The following is a 25,096-nucleotide window of genomic DNA, read 5'->3' as shown; positions in this document are numbered from 1 at the left end:
TTTTACCACATCAGCCTTCCCAGTGCTTTTCTTCAACCACTGTGACTTTACATGGCTGAGTTTATTACAATGAAAACATTTGAAACTTTTAATTTCTTTTCCACCCTCCTGGATTTCTTTTTTTAATCTGAGGTACACTCTCCTTATTATCTCCCATCAGATCACCTTTACCTTTACCACTTGAGTATTTCTCATGTCCCCAGTTTCTATCCCTCACAGGCTGAAACTTATGTCAGAAACCAAGCTTTGATTTAAGAACTAATTCATAATCATCTGCCATTTCTGCTGCTAATCTCGCAGTTTTAACCCTCTTCTCTTCCACATGAATTCATACCACATCAGGAATTGAATTTTTAAATTCCTCCAAAAGTATAATTTCTCTGAGAGCTTCATATGTTTGGTCTATTTTCAAAGCCCTTATCCACCTGTCAAAATTACTCTGTTTGAGCCTTTTAAACTCCATGTATGTTTGACCAAATTCTTTCCTTAAATTTCCAAACCTTTGTCTGTAGACTTTAGGCACCAGTTCATATGCACCTAAGATGGATTTTTTTTACCTCCTCATGCATCCCAGATTTCTCCTCCGGTAGTGATGCAAACACTTCACTAGTTCTACCTACCAGCTTTGTTTCAATCAGTAATACCCACATGTCCTGTGGCCATTTCATTTGTTTAGCTACCTTCTCAAATGAAATGAAAAAGGCTTCCACTTCCTTCTTGTGAAACCTTGACAATGCTGGGACATATTTAAATAGATCCCCACCAAGCCTTCGACTATGATGCTCTTTCTCACTATCCTCATCACTATCATCCAACTCTACGTTTCCCTTTATGCCTGACTGACTGTCATGTTTCATAGCCATTTTCTGAAGTTCAAACTCTCTTTCTTTATCTTTTTTCCTGATCTGTATCTCCTTTTCTCTTTTCGTATTCAAGCTGCTTTAATTCTTTCTCATGTTCCATTTGTTTAATTTGCAACTGAATTTTTGCCATTTCCAATGAATCAAACTGTATCTCAGGCAACTTTAAATGCTGAGCCACCGCCATAATTACCTCATCTTTTCGCATTTTGTCAGGTAATGTTAACTGCAATGTTTTTGCCAAATCTAACAGTCTGCTTTTAGTCTCTGTCCGTAAGGTACTGTGTGTGACCGTCTCCACCGCCAAAAACTTCAGAGCCTCTGCAAGAGCCATTGTCCACAACACACTCCCCACTTAAACTAGAATACCACACCTGAAAAACACCCACAATATGCTCACCCCTCACTGTCTTTCAGTTCACTAAGCCAATCCAATAGATAGACTTTTATCGTGGGCGAGCCCCCAATTTGTTATGGGCCAGAATTTAGAGAACTCCAAAGTGTGTCATGGAGTTCACCTGACCCACAACCTTTAATAGATTGCGTTATGGGGGGCACACGGCCTAATCTACAGGTGTAGTATAGCAGAAATGTAAAGTATTTTTTAAAGCAAAACAATGTTTATTCTATGAACTCAAGTTAACCTTTTTAAAACATATAGTGAACATCTTAGCAACAATTAATTCACATACAACCCCCAAAGACTACAACACTAAGTAATCCTTTAAGCTTTCCTTTTAACATCCATACGACTTAAAACACCTTTTACCAGAAGCACATTAGGTTTACATTCACTACTGAGAACATTTATAATTCTGAATTCACCGACCAAATGATCAAGAGATAGCCTTTTGATGGCAGAGAGAACAGCAGTACACCTGCTTGGTCTGGCTTCAGCTCCAACACTGAAAACGAAACTAACACACACCCTGCAGCCTGCTCAAAAATGAAAGTTAAAAAGCTGACAGACAGCCCAGCTTCACCCACTCTCTGACATCACTGCAGTAGTAAACACCCATTCCTTAAAGGTACTCTCACATGACAATGGACAAACAGCTTCGCCAAATGTGTTGATGAGGCCTGACAATCCATTCCCAATTATCTTTAGGTCTCTTAGGGGGTAGTTCTCTGGCCATGTTGCACCTAGCGTAAATCCCACTTTGTCGAGAGAATTGTGGGAGAGCCCCAAAATGGGATTTGCGCCAGGTGCAAATTAATTTGCCATTCTCCCAGCCCGCTCCAGCATGCGTGATCAGGATCCCTCCCAAAAAAGGGACAACCTGATCACAACTCATTTGCATTCACTTTAATCTCATCAGCGAGAATAAAGATGAATGCATCGGCCTCCCAGAATTCACCAGCTCTCCATCGGCAAGTCACCCGGGTGTGAATCACTACTAGGTCCCTCTCGAGCAGGATCAAGAGAATGAGTACCCTCTCTACACTTACTTCTAGGGTGATGAGGAGGGTCCTTTAGGGAAGGCGCGGTTGTCGGGGCTTGGGCTGGGCTGGAGGCGCTCAGATCGGAACTCATTCCCGAGATAGGGATCGGATGGCAAGTCTTCCCTCTGTAGCCTTGAAAACCTTTAAACTCTCTTTCAGTCTGTCAATTTAAAAGATTTGCCAATTGAAGGTAAACGTCTTCGCTCTGTAGCCTTTAAAATCTTTGATGTCTTTCCCAGCATATCAAGTTGAAAGATATGTCAGATTAAGGTAAACCTCTTCCTTCTGCTGCGTTGGAAACCTTTGGGGTGCTTTTGTCACATTCAATGTCATTCCCATTTAACTTTTTCTAGCCTCTGGGCTTTCTGAGAAGCTTATAAGCTTTGAATTTCATTGTTTACATTCAATTGCATAGTCCATTACTATTTACTAGCCTCTTGATTGACATATCCAGTCTATTTCAAAGGAGGGTTTAGCTTTGTTTGGTTTTATAGCTCTTCATCGCCGAGTAACTTTGAAGTGTTTCTACTTTTGAGCAGGTGTTTCTAACTTCAGTTTTTTGAAGAGGCCATTTCTTTGTTCTGAGGTGTTTCCGAGAAAGGACAGGTGTTGTTTCTAACTGCAGTTTTTTTCTGCGAAGGTTTCCTCTTTTCTGAAGTCCTTCCGAGACAGTACACATGCACTGCCTGAGCGTTTTTTTTCACAGGATCTTTTTCAAACCTCTGATGCCTGAACAGCATGCTTGTTCTGGAGGACCTTTCCCAACATAGAGGCAGCTGGCACCACTCAGTCATTGAAGTGTAAGGATTCCTCAGAGGACCTTTTTGCAGCCACTGTTGAATTCTCTGGATAGACATGATTACCACACCGGGTTGGGGCGCGGGTGAGGGGTTTGGTGAGGGGGACCCATAGGCCTTTGTAGCCCCGGTTGGTCAGGGACATGGCTGGACATTGGCACCCTGGCAGTGCTATGGAACGGGGCCTGAAGGGGGTGCCCTGAGGCAAACCCAAAGAGGAGTGTCACTCACTTTGGCGGGGGGGGGTGGCGGAATTTGCCAGCAATTGAATGGGGGCTTGCCAACACTTCATCGAATTTACAGTGCAGAAGGAGGCAATTTGGCAAGGAGTCTGCACCGGCTCTTGGAAAGAGTACCCTTGCCAACCGCGCACCTCCACCCTATCCCCATAACCCAGTAACCCCACCCAACACTAAGAGCAATTTTGGACACTAAGGGCAATTTAGCACGGCCAGTCCACCTAACCCGCACATCTTTGGACTGTGGGAGGAAACTGGAGCACCCGGAGGAAACCCACGCACACACGGGGAGAACGTGCAGACTCCGCACAGAATCGAACCTGGGACCCTCAAGCTGTGAAGAAATTGTGCTAATCACTATGCCACCATGCTGTCCAAAACTTGGGGGGATCTTGCCAGGGATTGGTGGCAGGGGGAGGGGGAGGGCAGTCCTTGCCGGCAATTGAGTTGTGATGGGGGGGGGAGCCTTGCTAGCAATTGTGATGGGGGGGGGAGCCTTGCTAGCAATTGTGATGGGGGCGGTAGCCTTATTCTGAGTCCGGAGTGTCCTGATTTCTGAGGAAAAGCCTTGCCAGCTTCTTCGCGCCCACGGAGCGAATCACTTCTGGTTCCAAAACAACTTCTAAGTTTGGGTGGAATATGATCTGGATTGCACCAATCCACCCGGCGGCAATCACATGTCGTTTCCCACAAGAGACCACACTTGAACATTTTTTGAGAGATTCCACCCTTAGTGTGGACATGCACTGTTCATGAAAATGGCCCCAAATAAACATTTACTCCTTGTTAGGGGCAGTGAGTGCTGACATAATTCCATTTGTGTTCTTCTCAAGCAACTGACAAATGACATTATGAGAACATGCACAGCACATCCATCAGCAACTATAAAGAGAAAAGACAGGTTAACATTTCAACTAAGTTCTGATGAAAAGTCTACACGCAAGTTGTTATTCCGTCTTTTCACATGCTGACAAACCTGCTCATTGTTTTCAAACTTTGTTTTATTATTTTCTTTGAAATTTTCAATATAACTCTATATTTTCATTTTCTACACTTATTTATCCCACTCAAAGCTAGGATTTTCTGCGCAACCCATCACATGTTTCGCGGTGGCTGTGGCAGCCCACCATTAACCGCCAGCAGGTCTCGCCATTGTCAACAGGGTTTCCCGTTGCATGCACCCCTCACTGCCGGGGAACCTGTGGTGAGGTTGGTGCCGTCATTGGGACGGGAAGATCCCGCCTGCCTAAATGGCCAGAAAATTCCAGCCCAAATTCAACACAGATTGTTTCATCAAAATTGCGACATGATGCTAGAGTGAAGAAATATTGGCTGAATGCTCCCAAAAAATGTCGAAGTGTGGTCATCAGCGGAAAACGAGGTGTAATTTCCGCCAGGTCGCAATTCAGAAAGCAATCTACCCACACTTTGAAACTGGTTGGGAGGGGGGGCAGGTTTTGCACGAACACTGAGAGAGCTGGGGCTTAAACAAGCCCTCCTCTACCCCCTCCAAGAATCACTGGCATCATTGGGTCTAGTTTCCTAACACCAGAGGCTACCCCCCACCGCCCCATCATTGATTCCAGGGCCGCCCACCCAGGTGAGCGACACTACACTATGGGGCCCCTTGATTCATCCCTTTCAGGCCTCTCCCCTTTTTGTTTCAGCCCTTGGTAGTACCAATCTGACACTGTCCGGCACCCTTCGCAGTGCCAAGTTGGCACTGCCAGAGTTCCAATGGGCAGTGACATGGATCTGCTCTGCCATGTCCCTGCCCACCTGCCCTCCTGCGTGGTCACCATGTCTGGTCTCCAGTGGTGAAGACCAGTAGTGATTCACGTTGGCCCCAATTGCGTCGACCGGGGGGGGGGGGGTTATGCGAGCCGGGAGGATCTGGCTTTGAACTGATAAAGTATATTTAAATACTTATTTAAATATGCTGATCTGGTTCACATCCAGCAAGGGAGTAAACTAGATTACGACAACTGCAGTGGGCCAGGCGTATCGTGCTCCATTCGATGCCCAGTGCAAACCCCGTTTAGCGGCTTTCCTGTTATTCGGCTGGCATAGCAGGATGTGCAGCTGGCGCAGCAGGGGCAAAGAATTGTCCCCAATGTCAAAATTATGTTAAATTATAATTGTGCTTTTTATTCTCAGACCACAAAACGCCTTGACAAGAATGTGAAAATAAAGCACAAATTCTCCCATTTTGAGACTAAGTGCCGTGGTGGGGAGCAGATACGTGGAGAGTTTCCTGCTGTGGTGGCTGGCGGGAAAAATAGGCCCAATCTTCCAGTCCTGACCTCATTAATTATGCATCTTGAGTGTTTCACACTTTATTCAGTGGTGGGGTAGTCTTAGACCACACGTCGTCTGCCGTTATGTCATTGAAAAGACGAAATGCAGATAGATCTTCGTGAGCACTCTGAGACCAGAAGTGGACCACCTGAGAATAAAGATGGATCTCCAGGAACATTTTGAGGTTGGAATGTAGACTCCTTTCAGGACACCCAATCTGGAAGGTCCACCTAAAGTTGCTCCCCCGAACCACTGCTGTGGTGTTCCACAGCCTAGTGTTGCAGGCGACCTCTATCCTGAACTCCGGAGACAGCCCCAGGCATTATTCAGATAAATCCTGACATCTGGAAGTTACGTTATTCCAAACGTTTTTCACGCTAGTGTGTCCGCATCCCAGAGAATATGGCATGGTGGGGGGGGAAATCAAGCCTTCTTCGGTATCCCATTGACAGGATGCAAATGAGGTTCACGCTGACCGCTGGCGGATATTCTGACCTGCTACGGCGGGCACCAGCAGAAGATCCTGCTGCAAATTCATGCTTGCGTAAAACCAAATTCTGGGCCTTCCGCCATATTCCCCCACTGTGCCTGTTATTAACCACGCCGACCGGGACTTGAGAGAATTACGCCCTTTTGGACCACAAAGTGCCTTGACAGGAGCGTCAAAATAAAAGGCCGGGTATCAGAGATCCTGTCGAAGACTCCCAAACATTAAAGCATTGTTGCCAAAAAGGAAATCTTGTCCCAAAAATATGTTTTGAAAAATCATAGTTTAAGGTAAAAACCATATACATTTTAGTTCAGTATCTTTACCTGATGGTAGTTAAAACAAAATTCAACTTTCATATTTTTTAATTTACTTCTGCGACTACTGTAATTGTTAGTTATGGTCTTAGGGGTATAAACCACTATTAAAGGAAAAAATATATAGCTCTATCCTGAAAGTGCATTAGAACACAGCACTTTAGAGAAGAAACTGGCTTCAGTACAGTTGTGATGAATAATTCATGTTGTATTTTGAGTGCCTTCTGCTAAAATGGATAAAAGTGGTAGCTGCGTTTAAGAATTTGAATAAATTAGAGATCTGGAAAAGGAACAGTATAAAAATAAGACTCAGAAACAAAATGCTGGTCGAAGGAAAAGGGCCATCACTGTGGAACCAGAATAGTACTAAAAACATGAAAAGTACCATTGCATATAAAATACAGCAGAGAGAGTATAAGAGTACAACAGAAACATCACACTCGAGAAAACTGTTGGAATACTAGCTTGGTATAGCACCTCTGCATAAAGTACTCTCACATCGAACTACAAGGCAGAATGTGATTTGCATACAGATGCCAAAATCTCTGGCTCGGTTAAAGTTGAGAGTTGCATGTGTGGCCACCTAAATCCCCTGTAGTACATGAGCGTGCTGACTCAGGGTGTCCAGGTGGCTGGACAATGACCATTCATTTGGAGCCATTATTTTCCCTGGGGTTCCCCCCTTGCTTGTAGTTGGTAATCCTAAAACCCAAGATGAACACATGGCGAGGCATTATGTTTTGGTCTGTGCTGATTGCTCTTGATTTTTATCGAGGGGAGTGGAGGGGAGGGTGGGGAGAATGGGTGGAAGGCGGTGGTTAGTAGGAAGGCGACGTTGTTGGAATAATTGTCATTGGCTCATAGGCTGACAGTCTTAATTCACTTTCTTCCATGACTGAAATTTGAAAGAATGCAATTTTTTTTCTCTGAAGTGTGCCACCATTACTTTAGGACATCTGCTAAGCTGATTTATGGGGCTTAACTGCAAGACTATCAAACAGATTATGTGTCACTACAACTAATACGGCAGCAATTTCATTCTTTTATATGGAGCTGGCAGCAAAGTTTGGTTCTTTCTGAGCACTGTAGTAATTTTCTAAAAAATACAGTGCATTTACTCTGTTACAGAACAGTAATTTATTTGCCTTTGTACTACTTGTTTCTTTTAAAATATCAAATATTCATTAAAAAGATAGACAAGCTCATCAAAGAAATAATTCCCACTACACTTAATTCAAAAAAAAGTGAAGTAGATTCAATGGGAACACACTATGAAAAACTTACCTCTTTTATAAATAACAATTAGATAAAATATTTGCTTCATTTTTCAATCATACAGATATGACTGCTATTCAAGCTTATTGAGCCTACTTGTCGCAGATATACAGCAAGTGACAGTTTCTGCCCATAGAGAGCCATGTTAAACTCGTACTGTGCTTTATATCCTAAAGTGGTGATTTGAGTAGTACCCTTGACCAACTAAATTTTCTTAGTCTCTTTTGATTTATCATTGGACACAATCGGTAAATTGTGCTCAATTCATTTGTTTTTGTATTAATTGCTCCCTTTCACTGGCTGTCCTTAAATCCACAGTCTGGATCATTTTGCTATTCTATAGTGACAGCTGGTAATGGAAGCCTCGGCTTCTGTAGAAAGCCTATTAAGTATGCCGCTCACTCAGTGGCCTGTGGTCCGGGATAGAGAGCTCCTCCCATAAGTGTGGCAGGCTTTTGTCATTGTAATTGGGCTCTGTTTGTAGAGTGCTGTCTGTATTTACTCTTTGCCAAGGCTCATATTTACACAGCCTGTTAGGGGGCTTGATGTCTCCCTGCCATGCCACAAATGCATGCAAATACTGTTACAATGCCTTTCGGCACTTCTGCTTTCTTGTAGATCTGCTAAGTTACTCTGTCAAAGGGTACAGTATGTGTGCAGTAGGGGTAAAAGGCCTACAGGGGTTGGGGAAGTTAAGAGGTTAATGACCCTTAGACTTTGGGAATAATATTAAAGGTGCCTGGCATTATGGGATTTAAAAAAAGCTATCCAGATACATTAGCTGGCCATACCTCTTTCACTGAGCTCATTCATTCAGGAGGCAGAAAGCACAGAGCTAGCAAATTTAATAAGCGCTGCATCCATTACACATTTAGCTTCTGCCATAGCAACAGAGTCAGGGCCATTCAATCTCCTATGCTCAGCCATCATTATCTCCTGAGCCATCTGTTGTAGAGGAGTACAATTCCATCTTATTTAAATGAAGTGAAGCTAGCATCTATTTAGCAGGACATATGTCACAGAAAGCATGCAACTAGAAATATAGCTGCATAGATTTGGCTTGTCCTTTCTTTCGAAATGTTTGTATGCTATTGTGTTTTATCTGACAGACCAAGAAGAAATTCAGGAGTAACTCTATTACAGTAAGGTGTTCATATTCTGACGTAAAGTGGGATGTAAAATGAGTGTGTGGTGACTTTGCATTTAACTATCGTGTGTGTCATATCCTCGGGAGCTGCCGTGTGAGCCTTTGTAAACCTAAAATCAACAAACAGCATAATAGGAGAAGGGAAGTTTTTTACGTCTATGGTGAGGCTGAATGTAGTTTTTGTATTGTATTCTTCTTGAATGACAATTGTGTTGTGTACACAGCATTGCTGCAACATGATTGGCTCTTGTGTGTTGCATTGAATTTTAATTATGTGCAAAATTGGTTGTGATTGGTGCAGCTGTCAGGCTGTGCTGCCCCTTCAACTGATAAGTTGCATGCACTTGGCAGTAACTTTCCAGGAATGATACTCACTTCTGTACTGATCTTCCAGATATACAGAGACCAGCAAGAATGAAGCTGTGTGGAACATTTCTTGGTTTGTACAAAACATAACTTATTTACTTTCCTTACAGCCGTTCCTATTATAATACAGCTGATAATTCAGGGAGTTGATCATATTGTGAGGATTAATTGTGGTTTTGTTTGCAATTGCTAAAGTGAATAATTATAATTTATTTCATACAGTTCTGTGCAAACCAAAATATGTACTTTTGATCTATTTCTTACATTAATTATTTTGCAGTCTCTTAACGATACATTTCAGATTATATTTGTTTATTCTTTTTTCAGATCAGTTTGGAGTATATTAATTTACATTGCAGTGTTTAGAGTCTGTAATCCTGTGCAGTGGGGATATGCAAAATTTACTTTAAACTTTAGTTTTCTTTAAATTAATCCTCGTGTTGAAATTGAACAGGGATATTGTTCTTGGACTTTTGACAAAGAAGTTTTGTTTCTTCCGTGATTCTGATATGTCCCTGACAAGGATCATTAAGACAATGTTAGCCTGAAGGCTTATTAAAAGTTTCTGTATGCTGCTTCCATCTGCCAGGGTCTGCCACAGGCAGGTTTCACTCCAAATGTTCAGCTGTTACGTATACAATATTAATGCTGACCAGTTGCATCCAGCATACAACAGGACTGATTGTAGTCTGGTGAATTAGGGTTGCCCATCTGCATAGGTTCAAAATCTGTTGTGAGACCAAAATGAAAAATGAATTCAGTCCCAGCTGGTAATTGAAGGAGTTACCTTAATTAACTATGCAAAAAGTTTAACTCAGAACTTGCTCAAAGTAAAAGCTCTATTTAGCAGTTATAGAACTGAAAATAATTCAACCATGAGCAGTTCATTTTTTTCAATAAAATGTTTTAATATTATTGATTAAAATAATGTTGTTTTTCTAGATGTATAAACTCATTTACAATTCCTATTACAATACTGTGTAAAATGTTCAGCTTCAGATACTTTATTGTGGAAAAGTTGGGGGAACCCAGATTGAAAAGTAGCATGTTAGTGAGTATTGTTCAAAAGAGTATAATTATTTTGCTTTCCAAGACAACTCCACTCCTGAACTATTCATTTAAAATGTAAAAGTTTAAACAATACTACTGATAAAGTTATCGTATCAATGTTTAAAATACTCAAATCAAATTGCTCTCTCTCTCTGTATTTTAACAGAAGTATTAACCCATTTATTGTAAATATTATTTAAAAGTATTGATATAATCGTAAAATAACTAGTAAAAACTAGTGAAAGTTTTTGAAAAGTTTGGAATTGCATAGCAGCTCAACAAATCTTCAGAAACTACTTTCACCAGTACTTTCAATATAACCTTTCAATGGATATTAATATTCATACTTTCTTTTTGACAATATTTCTGAAATTGAAGTCATGTTTACAGTAGCAAATTGAGGTTTGTGCCGGAAGTAGAAATCCCTGGAGCTGACTAAAGTGCTGAACCATGTTTTTGCCCTGTACTGATCATACAGACTGAAAGGAGCTGTCCAAGGTAGAAATTTTCTCATAGGGATCCTTCTTTTTTTTAAACAAAAACTTATACATAACCAGTCTAGCTAACTATAAAATTAGAAAGTTTACTGATTTTGTTGTAAGTATTTTCATTTAATTTCACGACTCACTTCAGATTCCTTCCGAATGTGATATTGTGTGTAAATATGTATTCTTTGTCTCTCTGTGCTATTGTTCTAACCGTGGTTTGTGTAATTGCACAGTCAGTATTATTAATCTGAGTTAAATATATATTGTAGCAACCCAAAGTTTTCTTACATCTAGTAATGTCCTTTGGTTGAGGCTTGTTTCTGTGCTTAGTGCTTTGTGGTCTCTGCTAGTTGTTTGTTTCTTTGTTATTCTTTTTAAAATGGCATGATACAGCTGATCCACACCAGACACTGCTGATTGATTTCAGCCATAATGCATAACAAAAGAAGTGCAATGTATAATACTGCCTGGTGCTTTGAGATAAGAATTTAATAGAATTTTGGCAAGAGGAGATTGGCTTGTAGAAGCTTACTATATGCACAACCTGGTAAAGTGAGATAGAAAATGACATTTGAATGCAAATCTCAAATGATCTTAATGAATGGCTGCTGTCCTTTGCCTCTAATAAGGTTTGAAGCCAACAAAGGAAGTAGCTTTGATAACCTAGGGCATCTGTCATATCCTGGGCCGCTTACAGTGTTTCTAATAGGAATCCTAGGACTCTACCACAAGTATGGTTACAGCGGGGAGGTTGACAGTTGTGACATTAACAAGCTTTTGGTTCAAAGCATAAATTAAAGTAAGTAATCTTCCCCATTAAATTTTAATCAGACTGAGTCCGTTAGCCAGTTCTGTGTGGTGTTTCTTTTTGAAGCAGTAGGTACAGGAATATTTGAAACTCTAGTTCTGAAATGTTTAAATTTGAAGGACCACCTATTAGATAGTATACAGTAAATTCATTTCTCCTCATAGAGTAAACAGATATATTGCAACCCCAAGGGTTTATGGGTAGTGTATTTACACAGAAAATGCATCAAGCCTTCTCTGCCATCTAACTAATGAGACTGGTCATTAAGTAAATGACACACAGCCTTTAGCAGGTTTATACGACACACTGGAGTATCAAATATTTAATTCAACCACCACATGCCTCATACTCCGTTGTGGACTGCCGTGGCCCAGCCCCTGCTGTAGATTTCATTATTGCTTTCCGTGATGTCATTTCACCGAGGTGGACAATAGCTGTGGGGAAAAGGTAAGTCAATATTAATGTTCTCCTCCTGACAAAGGAAGACAAAGCTTGTGTTCTTGCCCTCTGTTGAAGTCTGATAAATATAACTGAAACTGCTTGTCCTGCCTTGTTGGGAAAAACTATTTGTTTAACTGGGACAGCTTGGCGAGAGCTTAATTTACAGCTACATCCAGTATGTTGTTGGATCTCTTCTGTTCTCTAAGCTTTGTACGGACACAGCTGATCTGTTTGTCAATAGAAGCCACTTCAGGTTGAATTTACATCACTTTAGCTGCATCTCGTGAACCTCCTTTTCCTCATCTGCTTCCTTTATCATCTTCCATATGGTCATCTTAATTTTGAAAACAATGACCAACACATACTTATTCCAGAATTACCCTTTCGATGAAGTTGATCTGTGCACTCTAAAGTAAAAAAAATGATTGTGGAGCCGTTTTGACATGTCAGCTGTTTGTTTGAACTAACAGGCTCTTGATGCTGCAAAAACTAAAAAACACGACAATAAGTTGCTTCGGTGCAGAATCAAGACTTACTTTTTGATGTTCTTCCTGTGAAGGACTTTTTGTATTTGATAAATTGGGTCCACCAGTAAGATTATTTTCCAAAGTAAGGCAGAGTAGTAGAGATCTCAGATAAACCTCGAGTCCCAGCATTGGATTTACTCCTTAGTTCTCTGCGTTTTCCACTTTGACTCCCTGCTCTTGGAGAAGTCGTTCTATGCAATTTTTAAGCAGGATAGTAATATCTGTTCAAATAAGAATTCATTAAAATATTCTGTATTGCTGGAGTATTTCGAAGTAAAAACTCCTTGTGAATTAACCTTGAATTTAGAAAAACGTTGATTCAGTCACACAAAAATGTAATTTCGTTGATGTTGGTTTCCTGCTTCATAATATTGCAAAATTAATACACTTATTAATCAAATGTATTCTAACTTATTACAAGCTTTATTTAGCTACTCAGATTTTATTTTGCTACCTTAAAGTTTCACTTTTCACATGAACTTTAAACAATATGTTATACACTCTGATAAGCTGCAATCACAGTCTTTCAAACATGCAATACAAAATCATTAATTTAATCAGAAATTCACGGCTTCACTTGTAAGTTCCATTAATTTGCTGCTTTTTAACAAAGTGCAAATTTCTTGCTGAGGGCAATTATATTTTGTTCTAGTGTTAAAAAACAAAGACTGCTTTTATTTGGAAGCCTTGCTCGATGTAAACTAGCATGAATGCTTCCAATCTCCTAATTGTTTTGTATGTTAGTTCAAAGCTATTTGGCAGAATGTTTATGATGCTGACAGATAATTTGGTGGTAGGTGTTTTCTGGGACCAGCTTTGCACAGATTTGTTTGCATGATTTGTGAGAAAGTGCTGATTTCCATCATTGATTACACAGTGACAGGAACAGGTGACTTGCTAATAAAGACCTGGAAAAAAAGCAATTAGCTGTGAGAAAAGAACAGCTGTTTCAAGCAGCTCCTTGCTTCCCAGAGAACGTGGTCAATAATCGGTGAAAAAAAATGCTTAACCTATAGAAAAAAATCCTATCATTTCAGCTAAGAGTAGTGGCCCTTTATTGCCATTCAACCGCCTGTGCATGTGTTGTATGACAATTAACAAATTTGTGTCCTTAAAACCACCTGATTTGTGAATTTGGTTTTGGAATTTTCACTTTTTTGGGGGGCTGTATGATAGAAAATCCTTCTTAAAACGATCGTGATACAGAAGAAATGACTCACTAACAGTTGTGTACAAGTGCTGAAACTGCTTTACACTTCAAACAAGCTTCGAGTAACAAAGTTTTATCAAAGCTGTTTTGAGTATTCTTAAAGATTAGATCCTTCAGTTATAATATGAAATAATTTCACTGCCACTGATTTAAAAAATTCAAACACAGGGTGAAGTGTAAAACATGTGTTTTACTGTATATCCCCTGCAAGCTGTAAAGGAGCCATTTACATTTGTAAGAAAGGAATCACGTGGTTTCTGTAAGTGTAGTCAGCAGGAAGCCTTTGTTTAACCTCACCATACTTGTCACATTACAAATTGAAATCTGCCGAACATGAGAAGAGTCACAAAGGATTCATTTTTAAATGTGTATGCAATTGGTCATTTATTTTTAATTTGATCGAGTGAGTTGTATATAAATGTTACTATGTTCAGCTGGTAAAAGTTTTGTCTTATATATATTAAAACTTCAACCAGCTAAACATTATAACTTTTATATATATATATATATATACCCACACACACACACACACACACACACACACATATATATGTATATATATATACACATACATTGTGCACCACAGTGTAAATGGAACAAATGAGAGAACTACTATTTGTACCATATAGCCATTTAAGAAGCTTGATTTATAGTTTTGTGCATTTTAATACTGGTCAGAGCAAACAAATTAGAAGGTTTATCTCAAATTGAACAGACAATATAAGATTATTTAAATCTTGACATTGTTTTGGTTGATCTCAGGATCAATGCTGTACACTTCCTCCTGATGTCACAACATTTTAGATAAAAACAAACTGTAATATTTCCTATATTATAATGAATATTTTAAAGCTATTCACAGTATTTTCAAAATCAAGCATACAGCATTTAGCCCAAAACTTCCAAAATCAGAAACTAGGGCTGGAATATTTTGCCCTTCCCCCATCGTGACTTTGGTGACAGGGTAGCACTTCAGTGGAAAGGTGCCAAGTGGGTCCCATGGATGGTCTTCTTGCCCACCTATCATTAAAGCCCTTAGGTGGGCCCATTTAAGGGCCTTATTCTACCACCACTGATATTGCCCAGCAGCAGGAGAGGACTCGTAGGCAGGGAATCCAAAAAGCAAATCTGTCAGGTTTGCTTGCAGGCTCCAGGGGTCTCTCATTCAAAGCCACTAGTGCATAACCAAAAGACCCAGCATCAGGAAGGTGGGGGGGGGGGAGCGGTCTGGTGGTGGTGGTGGCGTCCCACTGAGTGCCATCCCCTGTCCTTGCTGCTGTCACTATCACTCACCTTGATCCAATGTCTTGTGTGGGTGTAGTACTGATTGAAGCCACTGCTGCCAAAGCCTCTGATTGGCTGGCAGCTCTTGGAAGGTGAAAATTCCACCCCCATGGCTTTTGTTCCTAAGGAACGTAATTTTTTGGCCCTTCCTGAACAGAGCTGACATGGGAGTCTCACCCGCCACCTCTATTAAATAACATCCTAAGTGTATGGTTTGTTGTACTGACAGACAATGTTTTCCAATTTGTCAGGACAAATTTACTGATGTTGGCTACTAAAAGTGTTAAGCAGTGACTGTGGAGGATAAGAGAAAACAGACAACTTTGAAGAAAAACACCAAGTTAGAAAAAGCTACTGTTAACAGTATTTACATGTATTCGCGCAGCATGTATTTCAATCTCCATTAACTAATCATTTGACAGGAAAGCTGTATTGGACGCAGTTTTGTATTTCGTTGTGTGCGCACTTTGATTGCGAATGTGGTGTAATGCATTATGGTGCAGCGGATTGTTAATTGGAGATGAGAGTTCAGTAAGTGGACTTCAGCTCAGTACAGATGTCTGAATCCCTAAATTCCCAAAATGTAAATCAATACATGCCAAAACCATGTTGCACAATGGAAGGTTAGATGAGAGGACATAACCATCCTCAGTACTGATCGGAACTTCAAAATCGTCATCAGTTGTTTATTGTTGCAGTGCCTGTAACTTAATGTGCTTAAAATACAATGAAAAAGACCTGACATACATGGTGACGTGTATTCAGTAAATAACAAATCAAAAACACTTTTAAAATCTCTCTTCTGCAAGCTTTACAAAAATCTGGGTTACCTTTGTGCTGCGATTAAAAATACTGGATTGATTCAAATTGAAGAGTAAATTATATTAATAATAAGGATTAGGATGACCCAGTATGGAGTAGTCCATTGTTAATAATTAGTTTAAGATATTAAGTTAATTGTTGAAAAATCGGGTGAGGCACAACTTTTTAAATTGTTGTTGGTGCCCACATTTGTGCGGGAGGTAGTTATCAGCTGTGTCCTACTCCTTTTTTGTTTTCTGGGGAAAAGAACAGATGGGGTTGCAGCCAAGATTACTGCTGCACCCAGAAAATTAACCAGATGCAGTGCATAAGACATGATTTCTGGAAATGTGGTTTACCCTGGGGAGAAACAAGAAAAAAAGTTGGTGGAGATGAAAAATAAGAAAAGAAAAAGAATATTCAATTATTTACACACAAAACATAGACCACTGAATATGCATGAAACGGAGGAGAAAATAGCGATCCACATTTTGTGGATCATATACTGTTAATACGATAATGTTATGACAAATTACAACGATTTTCAAACAAATTGGATTATTTTTCGGCAAATGTCACATTTATACTGAGTGTCCCATATGCACAACTAATTGTTTTTAAGATATATCAGTTAACCGATTCTGTGTATAGAATTTCAATGAATTAAATGAAAACTGACCATTCAAGTAATTACAATAATTTAAGAAAGGGAAAAGCATTTATATGTTTGCTAGTCACCAACACTCAAAACACTCGCTGTTTTTTCTTTAATTCGGAACAAAATCAAGGAATACTGCAAAAACACAATAAAAGTAATCCCTGAAAATTGTTTAACCCCATGTAAGAAAAACAGGTGTTTTTTCAGTCAGTATAAACCAATGGAACTAAATTCTCACCTATTGAATCATGTATTGTGACTCCCAAACTGATAAATATCACACAATAAAAATAGAATTTAATGTCACTAAATGGAATAGTTGTCCTGGGTATCAACAAAGAAAGACAAAAACAAACTATCCTGCTAAAGTAAAAGAGAAAGACATGTTCATTTTGCAATGCATCAAAACTTTGGTAACCCATTAAATTCTCTAGTTATTGTCGACCTGTCCAGTCTCGCTGTTTTCCTTGTGAGAGTAGCATTTGTTAATTTTGGAAATCTGTAACTTGTTTTGAAGATTCACCATGAAGAAACAGATTCAGTAGTTTTAGACCAGCTTGCATGTCACCCTGGGCTGAGATTTGAACTGATAGTGCCTAGGTAGGAGTGCAATGCTGCTATCAAATTACCTCTCAGTTTAACTGTCCCTAACAAAATGCAAGCTCAAGTCCTGTATCAGTTACTTTGGAAGTACTTATTATTTGAAAAAATATTGGCAGTATGACTAGTAAATACTAATTTTAAACATTTTTTTCTTGCCAATTTAAATGAGGGGCATGTGCAACGAGACCTGGGTGTCCTTGTACACCAGTCGCTGAAAGTAAGCATGCAGGTACAGCAGACGGTAAAGAAGGCAAATGGTATGTTGGCCTTTATAGTGAGAGAATTCAAGTACCAAAGGAGGGATGTCTTGCTGCAATTATAAAGGCCTTGGTGAATATTGTGTGCAGTTTTGGTCTCCTTATCTGAGGAAGGATACTCTTGCTATAGAGGGAATGCACAGAAGGTTTACCAGATTGATTCCTGGAATGGTGGGACTGAAGAATGAGATTGAATTGGTTAGGATTATATTCACTTGGAGAGATTGAATTGGTTAGGATTATATTCACTTGAGTTTAGAAAAATGAGGGGGGAATCTCATAGAAACCTATAAAATTCTAACAGGACTGGACAAGGTAGATGCAGGAAGGATGTTCCCGATGGTGGGTGTGTCCAGAACCAGGGATCATACACTAAGGATATGTATTAAACTATTTAAGTCTGAGATGGGGAGAAATTTCTTCACTCAGAGTGCAGTGACCCTATGGAATTTACTACCACAGAAAACAGTTGAGGCCAAAACATTGTGGGCGCGATTCTCCCAAAGGGAACAAAGTCCCATAGCGAGCACGTTTAGCCGCGTGTTTCCTGGTGCTCGCAGTTCCAAGAAACACATGGCTACTCTACGCGACTTGCGTTGTGTAAGAGGCATGAATGGGGAACATGCGGCCGAGGTCATACATAGCCCCATTTTGTATAGTAAGCAGTTCCGGCGAACAGTGTAGCAAGAGATCAGGGCGCCATTTTTAAACTGCGTTCCGGCCCTCGAAGTAATCCTCAACCTCCCCCCCCCCCCCCCAGCCCGATCACACTGTGAGACGGGCCCCAGTCCCTCACCCCCCCCCCCCCCCCCCCCCCCCCCCCCAACACCCAAGCAGGGCACCCCTGGCCCGATCGCGCACGCACAAAAAATGCCAGCTTGGCACCTTGGCAATGCCAACCTGCCACCCTGGCAGTTCTCATGGCATCTAGGCAGTGCCAGGCTGGCACCCAGGTTGCATTTCCAAAGTGCCAGGCTGATGCTGCCAGTGTATCCAGGTGGTGCCAGCAGTGTCAGGGCACCACCATGCCCAAGTGGCCTGCAACTGGGGACATCCGATCCCCTGGGAGTCCTCCACGAATGCTGGTGGGACCAGTGCTGATCAATACTCACCCAAGCTCTCGCTCTAATATGCAGACTTGCCAAAAAGTGATCCCGCCCACAATCGGTGGGATTTGCATCGCAATGTCCCGCGAGATTGCTTTGGACCTCGGGAAGTGTTGCAAGCTGGGTAGATCCCGGGAGTGGGGTCTCCTGGTTTTTATCAGCCACGCTGCGCTGCAGCGAGTTGCTTCTCCGGTGCAGCATGGCCATTGGATCATTGGATCGTGCCATGTGTGTTTTCAAGAAGGAGCTCTTGGACTAAAGGAATCAAAAGGTATGTGGGGAAAGCGAGGACAGGTTACTGAATTTGATGGTCAGTCATGTTAAATGGCGGAGCAGGCTCGAAGGGCTGAATGGCCTGCTGCTCCTATTTTCTATGTTTCTGAGCAATATGTATTTATCTGATCACACCCAATTATAATTGCACTAAATGGACAAACTGATCAGAACTACATGAGACACAGCTACTGATATCTGAATTATATCAGAGTTTAGGTCAATGGTATGCATTACCATTTTGGGGAAGATCTTCTGGCTCTTCACGTAGGTAGCAGTTTCTGGCCCTGCCAAAGGGGTGTAATCAATAGGATACCCCATTGATAACAGCGAGACCAGAAGTCCTGCTGCTGAGCGACAATGGGTCACCTCCCGCCACCAAAAAACACGCTGTGTGAGACCCCTGCCCAATATATTCGTCAGAATTGGCTCATTTTTGGTTTGGGGGAAAAAGGCCATATAAAATTAGAATATTGGACCTTTTCACGACGGGGTACAAAAATATCGGGCGGAATTACTGGCTGTTCATGCCGTCGGGATATTCTGGACCCACCAGTGGCGCAACGCCGTCTCCGGTCCCGTGCTGACAATGGGTGCATTCAACTGGAAATGCCATTGGCAACGGTGGGTCCAGAAAATCCTGCTGGCGGGCTGCCTACATGACCAAGAAACACACAACAGATTGCTCGGTAAATCCCGCCAAACATTTTATTTTTGTTTTTTCTTTAAAGCGGAAGAAAACATTGTAAATTAATTCCCACTTACAACAGGAAGTGATTTATAATAACCACCAGTGTACCACTGCAAATACTGGACAGACCAAAAACATTTGCTGAATTTTTTTCCTTCGTCTGTCCAAACGTCTGTTGATGCTTAGTTTGTCACCTTGGCTCATGAAGAAACTGGAGAAGCAAATCTGTCAGTAAGGGTTAGAAAGTGTTGAAGAACACTTGGATTTCTTGTCTTTCTTCCAACTCAACTAAGCTTGCGGTGTATGAGACACCTCTAAACAGTTGACCCTTATGGTTCAGGAGAAATAGATGTGAAATAGAAGAGTTTACTTTGAGTCAAAAGGCAACAATCCTGGCCTCCCTGTCATTGAGTACTCTTGAGGAGGAGCCAGCCTCAGAGTGCACATGTCTCTTTGCCAAAGTCCCTCACTTGAGGACTTAGATGAACTAGTGAGAGGTGAATATGCCTGGTATGTGGCCCTGAACTTGGAAATCAGGAACCATAAAGTTGACTAATATGTCCCAAGCTGCTCCTTGCATAGTACTCCACTGCACTGATGCAGTTGTCTGCCATATACCTTCTGAGAAAACTCTCAAACTTGAGCTGGTAATTGCTAGGATGTGTTACCTACAGATACATGATTAGGCTAGACAAACAACTGCTGCCAAAGTTCCACATCTCCAACTCGTGAAACTTGTTTGATAAGTTATGGTATGTGTCCATGTTGTGCTAGGAAGGTGGAGCAAATGTGTGCTTAAATATTTTATGGCAGAAGTACGGTGCTCATTAAGCCACTCTTAAGGAGGCACGAGTGCAAGTTAACCAGTTAGCAGGGCTCACACCTGTACTTATCAGTTGTCCTGTGATCAGTTCATACTATCCTCGTTAAGAGGAAGAAGGAGGAATCTGTATGAGATTGCTGTGCCTCCAAGTAGATGTAACTGCCAGTGGAAGTTTAGAACTCTGTGGCAGATTCATTAATCCAGTACTTAACCTGGACATGTCCATAGTACTTAAGATACAGTTGATTGTCCTGACAAGCTGGTTCATTAATGAAACCTGGAAGGAGAGACTTATCACTGCGGTCTGAGATTCTTCCCATTTGTTTCCACAAACCCCGCAAGTCAGTGCCTTAATTGCTAAGGTGATCTTGCCGCTGCTCCATGCTCGTAGAAATGTGATCTTAGCTTGTTAAACTGCAACAGTATCCTTGCAAGTGTCCTTAAACCTTTGCTTTGTCAACTTGCATCAACATTTTCTGGATTTGCATATGCGCTGTATGTCTACTGCAAGAGAGCTGTTCTCAGGCAAATAGAAACTTGTATGGATTTCTCAATAATTTGTATTTTTAGAGTCTTAAGCATGGTCCTAGATTTCTACACATGTTGGACATTCAACTGTCCAATGGAAAATGTCAAGTATGCTTTCTGGCACCAGCAACTTGCAAAATCACTAGTACAGCAACCAATCTAGCGGATTTTACGGAGTTCCTTGTAGCGAAGACAAAACCTCCGAAACCTTTCAGCCTAATCCAAATACATTTTGTAGTTTTTCCATCTCCATGACATTTTTACTCTGAGTTACAACTGCCTTGCTTGTCGCAAGGTACAATTACAATAGACAGGTGTACTTTGTAGAATTTTGTCACACAACCGTCAAATCATGTGAGTAAGTTACTAGTAAATGTTATTGCTTGATATGGATTTAAGATGCTATTTCAATGATTTGTACAATGAGCTGGAAAAATAATTAAAAAGAGATAAGTGATCTCATTAATATTACGCAGGATTCATGGGGTAGCAGCTGTGCCATGATGGCCAAATAGATAGTTTGCATGTTACTCACCATACACTAAGCATGATTCTCGTATAAAGCTTGGCAAGTTTTCAAAATGTGTTCAAGTTGACTGTAAATTGTCTTTTGAGCAGTTATGTTGTGCTTTTTTAAAAAACATATATATCTTACTTTAAATCACACAGAAAATGAATTTAGAGGTGAGCTGCTGAATCAGACTTGGACTCAAGGAAGTACTGAGAAGCTCAGAACTTGTGAAACACCCAGTAACCTGCATAACAAACACACCAAGGTGACAAAAAGGTTTCCACTCTCTCAGTGAAACATTTGCTGTAGTCATGCTGTAAATAATAGTTGAGCTCTGCAATGGCCACAACTGCTGCTGAGGCAATCTGGCATTTCAACACTACAAATACCACAATGTATAGTGTACATATTGCATATATAGTATGCCTGGTTCCCAGAAAACCGCTGCACGTGCTTGCTTTAGAATTCTATTCAGAATAGCAATCTGAGAATTATTGCATCTCAGCTTTTCCTCCGGCACATAATGCAGAACCAGACAACACTGAAAATTTGGAAAATTTAAATTCTGGGATGCTGATGCCCTACATCGATTTACGTATTATTTCCCATGGTCATTTGTTAATTTCCACATTATGTTTTTATTCTCTGTTTTCCCCCAGCAGCCCAAAGAAGGAAAGTCAGTAGAAGAATTAGATATGTAAGATAATTTAAGTGGGATGCTACAGCACTTTAAATCAATAGATCACTTCCTGCAAAGTAGCGTAATTCAAAAGACCGAAGAGTGTCTATATCTAGAACGTCTGTGGCCTCATATTACATATAAACACTTACAACCTATGGAGTGCTTCAATATAAAACCTTTATTAACAATCATCCTTCTCAAACCTTCTTTGTCTCTTTTCTGTTAATATTCAGGGAAGGAATACTGTCTTATTATTTGTTTCTGCCAGATCAACACATATATATAAATTTAACATATCGTGTGTACTACACATTAGAGTTTCATGTGGCATCTATTTTAATAATTTATTTGCTGAAAGCAGCAATTGCCAAGTCATCGTACATATAATTTGCATTGCTGCCAAATTTCAAATGTATGTGAATAAAATGCTAAACAGAGATTTAGCTGAACTTAGGTCTCCATAATGAAAAGTAATATGTCTATTGTGAAAAAAGCCGCTGAGATCACGGAATTGCTGAAGTCCTGTATATTGAAAGCCTAATAAATAGAATTGCAGCGTATCCCACACCTGCTCCACTGCAGTAAGTGCAAGGCATGTTACCAATGGGAATTTTGCACTAAAAATAGAAATTAATTGTGTTTTCTAGTATTGCTGATGTGATAATACAGTATTGCATCTTTCTGTCTTTAACATAACATATAGCATAAAATATGGTAGTATGTCATGTCCACAAAAAGCAGGACAAATCCAACTTGGCCAATTACCACCCTGTCAGCCTACTCTTGATCATCAGCAAAGTGATGGAGGTGTGGTCGACAGTGCTATCAAGTGACATTTACTCAGCAATAACCTACTCACTGACGCTCAGTTTAGGTTCCACCAGGGCCATTCAACTCCTGATTTCATTACAACCTTGGTCCATACATGGACAAAAGAGTTAAACTCAAGACATAAAATGAGAATGACAGCCCTTGATATCAAGGGAGAATTTGACCATGTGTAGTATCCATGAACCTGAGCAAAACTGGAGTCAATGGGAGTCATACCGAGCGCAAAGGAAGCTAGTTGTGGTTTTTGGAGGTCAGTCATCTCAATTCCAGGACATCATTGCAGGCTTTCTTCAGGGTAGTGTCCTAGGCCCAACCATTTTCAGCTGCTTCATCAATGACCTTCCCCCCATCATGAGGTCGGCACCAGGGATGTTGGATGATAATTGCACAATATTCATCACCATTCGTGACTCCTCAGATACTGAAGCATATGTCCATATGTCCATATGCAGCAAGAGCTGGACAATATTCAGGTGTGGGCTGATAAATAGCAAGCAAAATTCACACCACGCAAGTGCCACGCAATGACCATCTCCAACAAGAGAGAATCGAACCACCTCCCCTTGATATTCAATGGCATTAAGAAGGTGACTGACCACCACTTTCTCAAGGGCAATTAGGGATGGGAAATGTATGCAGGCCTAGCCAGTGATACACACATCCCATTAACAAATATTTTTTTAAATTAACCAATCTTAAGTATATCAGTTACTTTGAAGAGTAACTTGCTCTGCAAAGTAAATAAGCCCACAACTTACAATCAATGATGTTATCATGAAAATATTTTGGTGCCAGTTGTTTAGATCTGAAGCCCCATAATTTCCTACCTAAACACAGCTGCTCCTCCAACTTCATCTCCTTTTTGACTCTCATTAAAATCTACTGCTTGACCCAAGCTTTTTTTTATCACTACTTCTGATGTATTTTTTGTGGCTGAAAACTCTTTTTTGCCTGATTACATCTCTGTGAAGTTCCTTGAGATATTATAGACATTAATGGCAACTTGTTGCCATTGTTTGTCTCAAATTCCTCTTTCTGCTATTTTATCAGATAAATAGATTAAAATAAATCGGTTGATGGCTCCATTAAAATAGTGGAAAGAGGATTTTGGTATGAGTATCTTAAGCATTTATAACATAATAATTTAGAATAAATACTACAGTAATTCCTTTTTTATGTCTTTGGAAACCGATCTGATCATGCATAGTATAAGCTGCATGTATTTGAGGCAAATTAAATCTACAGTCCATTAACTGCAATTTTTTTGTTTTACAGATGAACCAAGATGTTGATGAAAAGAGGCTGCGCACCCGCTCAAAGGGAATCAGGAGTAAGTATAACTACCTTTCACTTTCTGTAATGTTTTGGTACTCAATGGTAGCTACTGGAAGTTTTGCAATAATTTTTCTGCAAATATTATGACTGCCGGTTTCACTAACCAATGCAGGTACAATGTAATTTAGTACGATTGCCCTTAGAATACCCTATAAAACCTATATATACTGATGCTGCATTTTTCATCTTGCTTTGCTTTATCGCAGAGATTTACCCATCTATTTCAATGTTACTTTTATGGTACTATGTTTGAAACTTTATTGCATGATTAAATTTAAATGTCAGTTATATCACAATATATTGTATAATGGCTCATTAGCACTTACGTTTCATATCAAGCGCCTCTTAAAACTGAATTATAATTATTCACTCTTCTTTTTCATCAAATTGCCCAGTACCCGTGGAGCCTGTGGGACAGGATATAAGGTACGATGAGTTCTTAATATTCAATTGGATGGTGCCAAGCTTCTTGAGTGTTGTTGTAGCTGCACTCATCGAGGCATGTGGAGTGTATTATATCACACTCCTGACTTGTGCCTTGTAGATGGTGGACAGGCATTTGTGTGTGTGGTGTGGGGGGGGGGGGGGGGGGGGGGGGGGGGCAGTATCCCCAACCTCTGACTTACTCTTGTAGCCACAGTATATATATGACAGGTCCAGTTCAGTTTCTGGTTAATGGTCGCTCCCTGGATGTCAGTAGTGGGGATTTTCAAGGATGGTAATGCAATTAATTGTTATGGGGAGAAGTTCAATGTTGTTGGCTCTCAGGATAAAAAGTCTGTTATACATATAAAGAAGTGCTGTACATTGGGAAGGATAAAAACTCAGAAACAATAGAAGTCCATTTTCTCTAATAACACTTGTATGAGATTTTATCCTGTGATGTTTGAATTCTGAAAAAGTTTTCTTGTTGGCATAGTTGCTTGCCAAAATATAAATTCAAACCTTGATCTGGGTGGA

The 25,096-nt window shown here is 40.4% G+C and overlaps 1 protein-coding gene across 1 annotated transcript in view; it reads left to right on the top strand.

Annotated features, from left to right (window-relative positions):
• The window catches only part of myt1b (myelin transcription factor 1b), a 221,233-nt gene that overhangs the window by 116,861 nt on the left and 79,276 nt on the right, over nt 1-25,096 (top strand). Inside the window, 3 exon segments of the mRNA XM_038803365.1 lie at nt 21,447-21,553; nt 24,077-24,131; nt 24,532-24,562. Coding sequence (XP_038659293.1) covers nt 24,077-24,131; nt 24,532-24,562 — 86 coding nt within the window. The 5' untranslated portion in view covers nt 21,447-21,553.

This window comes from Scyliorhinus canicula, chromosome 7, assembly GCF_902713615.1.
Source record: "Scyliorhinus canicula chromosome 7, sScyCan1.1, whole genome shotgun sequence".
Taxonomy (NCBI): Eukaryota; Metazoa; Chordata; class Chondrichthyes; order Carcharhiniformes; family Scyliorhinidae; genus Scyliorhinus; species Scyliorhinus canicula.
This window is presented reverse-complemented; position numbering and strand designations above follow the sequence as displayed.